The sequence below is a fragment of the Danio rerio genome, chromosome 15 (assembly GCF_052040795.2).
Source record: "Danio rerio strain M-AB ecotype USA chromosome 15, GRCz13ab, whole genome shotgun sequence".
Lineage (NCBI taxonomy): Eukaryota > Metazoa > Chordata > Actinopteri > Cypriniformes > Danionidae > Danio > Danio rerio.
In genome coordinates, this window is record NC_141035.1 from 51382501 (window position 1) to 51390000 (window position 7500).

At 41.5% G+C, this 7500-nt stretch overlaps 1 protein-coding gene across 3 annotated transcripts in view; it reads right to left on the bottom strand.

Moving 5' to 3' along the window:
• inppl1a (inositol polyphosphate phosphatase-like 1a) overlaps positions 1 to 7500 on the bottom strand; it is a 51731-nt gene that overhangs the window by 12918 nt on the left and 31313 nt on the right. For all 3 annotated transcript variants that reach the window (XR_015508363.1, XM_087282450.1, NM_001039804.2), the window contains 5 exon segments: positions 6775 to 6881; positions 6543 to 6645; positions 2930 to 3126; positions 1723 to 1840; positions 292 to 388 (listed from right to left, as the gene is read on the bottom strand). Coding sequence is in view for 2 of the 3 variants with exons in the window: in XM_087282450.1 (XP_087138576.1) it covers positions 292 to 388; positions 1723 to 1840; positions 2930 to 3126; positions 6543 to 6645; positions 6775 to 6881 (622 nt within the window). In the remaining variant the exon portion in view is untranslated.

The following is a 7500-nucleotide window of genomic DNA, read 5'->3' on the forward strand; positions in this document are numbered from 1 at the left end:
GATCTGAAGGCAAAAGGGGTCCGACCCGGTACTAGTGAGGTGTACCTAATAAAGTGGCCAGCGAGTGTATGAAATCGGCAGGACTTGTAACCTATGTAGACTTTGTTCTGAAATTTAATCATTCAGTTGGTGACACTGTTAGGCAGACTGAGATGACTGAGTGTGCGTTTTCTGTTCTATAAAAGCAATATTTGTTGTATTTGTGAGTATAAACACAAATAAACAAGGTCTTTCTCTTATCTTTATGAATTGTTATTATAACTATTGTATTCTGTATTCTAAAGCACATACCTGTGGATTTTCTCATTGCCGGACGTCAGGTGACAATTAACGAATCCAAACGATGTGCCATTAAACATGAAGGACACGCCCACTGCACCTTTGTTTCCTAGAAAACCAACAATCACGGAGAAATACAAATCAATAAAAGCAGATCATTAAATCCAGAAATACTTTAATGTTATTTTAATGCTTCCCATTTTCATAATAATGTTTAAGTATTGGTAACTTTGTCCTATGTTGTTATTTTATTTTTACTTCAGTACATCAAGTTAAACTACACGAAACAAGCAATATTTCTGAACGTTTACATTCTTATTTATTGTTTATTTAAAGTAACAATGGTTTGACATTGAGTTAGATTTAATAATACTGATGTAAAACTCTTAAATCAAGACATTTCAGTCTGTCATCTAAGATCCTCAGCAACTTTTACAGCTGTGTGGTTGAGAGCATCCTGAACAACTGCATTACTGTATGGTATGGCAACGCTACTGTAAAGGACCGCAAACGTCTGCAGAGAGTGGTGAGGACTGCAGAGAGGATCATCAGGTCCCCACTGCCTTCTCTGCAGACTATCTACCATCACAGAGTCCACAAGAGAACTGCCTCCATCCTGAAAGACCCCACGCACCCACAACACGGATTATTCACACTCCTACCCTCAGGGCGGAGTGCAGATGCAGGACTGCCAGACTCAAGAACTAATCCTTCCCATCAGCTATCAGACTTGTAAACAGATAACCAATGCACATAACAGTCTCTTTTTCTGCTCAGTACAACACTACATTCTCCACCCCAGTTTGCACTATTTTTTTTTATACATAAGCCAATTGCACTAGGCACTTTTTGCATAATAAGCACAATTTAAGAACCACTGTACATTGTTTACATCTGTTTCATTACTCCAAAATTTTTATATTGTTTTTATATTTATATTTTATATTATTTTATATTGTTTTATATATTGTTTACTTTCATAGATACTTACATTTTATAATCATACTTCAGTCACTTCTGTGTATATATGTGTATTTATGTGTATGTTGTGTATGATGTGTATGACTTCACTGTGGACGGCAAAGTAAGAATCTCATTGTACAGTTAAAACGTGTTTCCTTACTGTGCACATGACAATAAACAATTGAATTGAATTGAATTGATTAAATATCAAAATTACTTTAATGAGAATGTATCAAGTTAGAATGTATCAGGTTAATTTATACTTAAAATAAGAACAAAAATAACGTTAATATGTTCAAAAATATACGTTGTTTTAACCCAAACACATTTCATAACTGTTTCATTACAGTTTTTGAAAGATAATAGAAAGTTTTATCTTAGAGATGTGTTCGCAATTGAAGTTGATTCATAAATGGTTAGATATTTGCAGTGTGTGTGTGTGTGTGTGTGTGTGTGTGTGTGTGTTGTTGTGTTCCTGACCGAGTGTGTTGGCGATTCCCGTTTTGACGCTGGACATTCCCACATGACTGATGCGGTTCTCATGCTCTGCCTTCACCAACACCACGATCTTAATGTTCCAGAGCGTCTGCACAGCGATCTACAACACACACACACACACACACACACACACACACACACACACACACACACACACACACACACACAGCACAGCGCAGATTAAACACTTTACTGAGAACAATTCAGCTGCCAGACCTGCCAGAAACACACAAACACACAAAGAGAAGGAGAGACACACACACACACAGAAAAGACACACAGAGACACAAACACACAAAGACAGACAGACAGACACAAACAGACACACACAGAGACACACAAACAGACACGCACACTCAGACAAGCACGCACACTGTATTTATGAACCACTTTTATGAGTCTCTTTCTAGGTCAGACATGACAACACACACACACACACACACACACACACACACACTCTCTTTCTCTAAAATAAAGAGCATGATCATGAGTCTGATCTGGTAGAGCAATAATGTTTTTAAACAGAAAAAATGTGTGTATATATACTTATATAAAAAAATTGGAAAATATAAAACAATAAGTCAGTGAGATAAAATGTATCTTCAATTATTAATATATGTATGCATGCATGTATGTGTATATATATATATATATATATATATATATATATATATATATATATATATATATATATATATATATATATATATATATATATATATATATATATCTGCGCTAATGAGCAGTTGGACAGGTGTACCTAATAAAGTGGCCAGTGAGTGTATATATCTGATTTAACTCTTATTATTTAAGAATAAATATTCACTTTAGTGGGATCTGAAATATAAATCCAATTCAAAAGGAAAATCTCAGTATTTCACAGACTTTATTGGCAGATATTTGTTCTCGTTTTGATTCATTTTTTCCAACATCTACCACATTTAAGCACTTAAATTCACTAAACCGAAATAATAAAAGCAAACCATGCTGAAGTCGACCCCTGCTTCATTATAAGAGTGCGTCACAGTGAGCATCTGCTGTTTGCTTCTGGAGGATTTCACTGCAGTGTTTACTCCTGCTTTGGCTCATAAAAAGGTAATTGGGCATTAAAGCGAGATCTGCAGAAGCGATCAGCGGAGTGTGTGTGTGTGTGTGTGTGTGTGTGTGTGTGCTTCAGTGTGTCTCTCACCGGTTTGTACTCCATGTCGGTGTACTCTTTGAGCGAGCAGCGCAGCGTTTCCACCCATTCTTTATCGCACACAGAGTTCTCCTGCGTACCGAACACATAGATGTCGTGAGGGATGGTGACCGCCATCTCATCCAGAGTCTTCCCCAAACCCCGAGACAAGATCCAGGAGCCCAGAGGTTTAGGAGCAGGAACACTGCCTGGGGAAACAGGCAGAGAGGTCGTCAGGGTGTTGCTATGGTGTAGTGAGTGTAAGTCATGGTGTTGTTATGATGTAGTAAGTGGTTGCCATTGTGTTGTTATGGTATAGTAAATAGTCATCATGGTGTTGCTTAAATGTTGCGAGTGGTTGTCATGGTGTTGATATTGTGTTGTGACTAGTCGTCAGGGTGTTGCTATGGCGTATTGAGCGGTCATTATGGTGTTGCCATGGTATTGTTAGTTGTTATGGTAGGTGAGTGGTTGTCATGGTGTTGTTAGGGTAAAGTGAGTGGTTGCCATGGTGTTGCTATGGTAAAGTGAGTGGTTGTCATTGTGTTGTTATGGTAAAGTGAGTGGTTGTCATGGTGTTGTTTTGGTGTAGTGAGTACTTATGATATTTTGAGTGGTTGTCATTCTTTTATAATGTAGTGAGTGGTCATCATGGTGAAGTGAGTGGTTGACAAGGTGTTGCTATGGCGTAGTGTGCATTCATTATGGTGTTGTCATGATATAGTGAGTTTATTATGGTAGGGTAAGTGGTTGTGAACATGGTGTTGTTATGGTATGGTGAGCAGTCGTCATGGTGTTGTTAAAAGGTTGTGAGTGGTTGTCATGGTGTTGTTATGACGTAGTGAGTGGTCGTCATGGTGTTGATATGGTGTAGTGAGTGGTCGTCATGGTGGTGTTATGGTGTAGTGAGTTGTCGTCATGGTGGTGTTATGGTGTAGTGAGTGGTCGTCATGGTGGTGTTATGGTGTAGTGAGTGGTCGTCATGGTGGTGTTATGGTGTAGTGAGTGGTCGTCATGGTGGTGTTATGGTGTAGTGAGTGGTTGTCATGGTGTTGTTATGGTGTAGTGAGTGGTTTTCGAGATGTTGTTATGGTATAGTAAGTGGTCTTCATGGTGTAGTGAGTGGTTGCCATGATATTGTTATGGTATAGTGAGTGGTTATCAGGGTGTTGTTACGGTGTAGCGAGTGGTCATCAGGTTGTTGTCATGGTGTAGCGAGTGGTCATCAGTGTGTTGTTATGGTGTAGCGAGTGGTCATCAGAGTGTTGTTATGGTGTAGCGAGTGGTCATCAGTGTGTTGTTATGGTGTAGCGAGTGGTCATCAGGGTGTTGTTATGGTGTAGCGAGTGGTCATCAGGGTGTTGTCATGGTGTAGCGAGTGGTCATCAGGGTGTTGTTATGGTGTAGCGAGTTTTCATCAGGGTGTTGTTATGGTGTAGTGAGTGGTCATATGGGGGGTTGTTATGGTGTAGCGAGTGGTCATCAGTGTGTTGTTATGGTGTAGCGAGTGGTCATCAGTGTGTTGTTATGGTGTAGCGAGTGGTCATCAGTGTGTTGTTATGGTGTAGCGAGTGGTCATCAGGGTGTTGTTATGGTGTAGCGAGTGGTCATCAGTGTGTTGTTATGGTGTACTGAGTGGTCATCATGGTGTTGTTATGGTGTAGCGAGTGGTCATCAGGGTGTTGTTATGGTGTAGCGAGTGGTCATCATGGTGTTGTTATGGTGTAGCGAGTGGTCATCAGGGTGTTGTTATGGTGTAGCGAGTGGTCATCAGTGTGTTGTTATGGTGTAGTGAGGGGTCATCATGGTGTTGTTATGGTGTAGCGAGTGGTCATCATGGTGTTGTTATGGTGTAGCGAGTGGTCATCAGGGTGTTGTTATGGTGTAGCGAGTGGTCATCAGGGTGTTGTTATGGTGTAGCGAGTGGTCATCAGTGTGTTGTTATGGTGTAGTGAGGGGTCATCATGGTGTTGTTATGGTGTAGCGAGTGGTCATCATGGTGTTGTTATGGTGTAGCGAGTGGTCATCATGGTGTTGTTATGGTGTAGCGAGTGGTCATCATGGTGTTGTTATGGTGTAGCGAGTGGTCATCAGGGTGTTGTTATGGTGTAGTGAATGGTCATCATGGCGTTGTTATGGTGTAGCGAGTGGTCATCAGTGTGTTGTTATGGTGTAGCGAGTGGTCATCAGTGTGTTGTTATGGTGTAGCGAGTGGTCATCAGTGTGTTGTTATGGTGTAGCGAGTGGTCATCATGGTCTTGTAATGGTGTAGCGAGTGGTCATCAGGGTGTTGTTCTGGTGTAGCGAGTGGTCATCAGGGTGTTGTTATGGTGTAGCGAGTGGTCATCAGGGTGTTGTTATGGTGTAGCGAGTGGTCATCAGGGTGTTGTTATGGTGTAGCGAGTGGTCATCAGGGTGTTGTTATGGTGTAGCGAGTGGTCATCATGGTGTTGTTATGGTGTAGCGAGTGGTCATCAGTGTGTTGTTATGGTGTAGCGAGTGGTCATCAGGGTGTTGTTATGGTGTAGCGAGTGGTCATCAGGCTGTTGTTATGGTGTAGCGAGTGGTCATCAGACTGTTGTTATGGTGTAGCGAGTTTTCATCAGGATGTTGTTATGGTGTAGCGAGTGGTCATCATGGTGTTGTTATGGTGTAGCGAGTGGTCATCAGGCTGTTGTTATGGTGTAGCGAGTTTTCATCAGGATGTTGTTATGGTGTAGCGAGTTTTTATCAGGATGTTGTTATGGTGTAGCGAGTTTTCATCATGGTGTTATGGTGGGTCATCATGGTGTTGTTATGGTGTAGCGAGTGGTCATCATGGTGTTGTTATGGTGTAGCGAGTGGTCATCAGGGTGTTGTTATGGTGTAGCCAGTTTTCATCAGGATGTTGTTATGGTGTAGCGAGTTTTCATCATGGTGTTATGGTGGGTCATCATGGTGTTGTTATGGTGTAGCGAGTGGTCATCATGGTGTTGTTATGGTGTAGCGAGTGGTCATCAGGGTGTTGTTATGGTGTAGCGAGTGGTCATCAGGGTGTTGTTATGGTGTAGCCAGTTTTCATCAGGGTGTTGTTATGGTGTAGCGAGTGGTCATCAGGGTGTTGTTATGGTGTAGCGAGTGGTCATCAGGGTGTTGTTATGGTGTAGCGAGTGGTCATCAGGGTGTTGTTATGGTGTAGCGAGTGGTCATCAGGGTGTTGTTATGGTGTAGCCAGTTTTCATCAGGGTGTTGTTATGGTGTAGCGAGTGGTCATCAGGGTGTTGTTATGGTGTAGCGAGTGGTCATCAGGGTGTTGTTATGGTGTAGCGAGTGGTCATCAGGGTGTTGTTATCATAGCTGTTGCATAAATGCACAGCTATGCATGTTGCATGCGCTGTGGGTTACGCCGGTCCCTTGACGCAGAAGTATAAACCAGGCTTTAGTGTAGTCAGTGAAGTTCAAGGTGTTGCTATGGTGTAATGAGTGGTTGCCAGGGTGTTGCTATAGTGTGGTCTGGGTGTTGCTATGGTACAGTTCTCAGGATGATATTAAGGTGTATCTAGGGTGGTTAGACGGTACAGTGAGCGGTTGTCAGGGTGTTGCTATAATGTTGTCAGCGCTCAGTAGGGCCCTGTAGGTGTCTTACCCATGTTCCATGTGCCGATGAAGATGGAGATCATGTCCGGCTCGTCCTGATTGGAATGTTTGTTCTTCATGAGCTGCAGTAGTTGGCAGAACGCTTCCCTTTTCTACAGCAGCAGAAATAAACTATTAATCTGTGGTGTGTGAGGGTACATACGATACGGACCACAACCAACCAGCAGAAAACATCTCTCTGTCAGAAGACTGGAAAATCTGTTTAGATCTGAGCGACTTACCTTTGCACTGGCGAAGATGAAATCTTTCCTCTGGCTTTTGTCTTTTTCCTTTTCAAAGACGATTCCGAGTTTATTCTGAACACGCTGAGACTTTATCAGCTGCCGAACTACAAACACACAAACACACACACACACACAGGGCATTAATCCATACTCTACACTTCACAGCACTTCATTGTTTTCCCTAAAATCCACCTATAATCAAGTCATTATACTCTGGTGTTTATCAGTGAACACGCTGAACTCTAAAGCATGACAGGCATTTTGTGCTCTGAATTTTTAGTTTGCATCTTCCTTCTTTGTGAAAAATTTAAGTACTTGCTATAATTATCATCAGGTTCAGGTGTATTTTCTCTCTAAATTGTGTTAATATCTGTACGGTTCTGATTTTGTATCTCGAGACAGCAGATGTTTTACTTAATCCAACATTGCAGGTACGTTTCAGACATCACAGCAAATGGATAACTTACAGTAAACTGAATTAATAATTATTGTCAGGTAATTTAAAATGCTTAAAGGTGCTGTATGAGAGTTTCTGACTCTTCTGTGTCATATAAACAGCATCATCCATGTGCAGATATTCAGAAACATGCTCAGTGAACATGCTTGTTTATCTGAAACACAGTGCTGAAGTCAGATATCCTGCTGTGATCATGTGTGTTATGTGCCGGAGCGGTTGTCTTTGTTTTGGTCATTTAAACCCGCCCAATGCCAATTATATTTCAG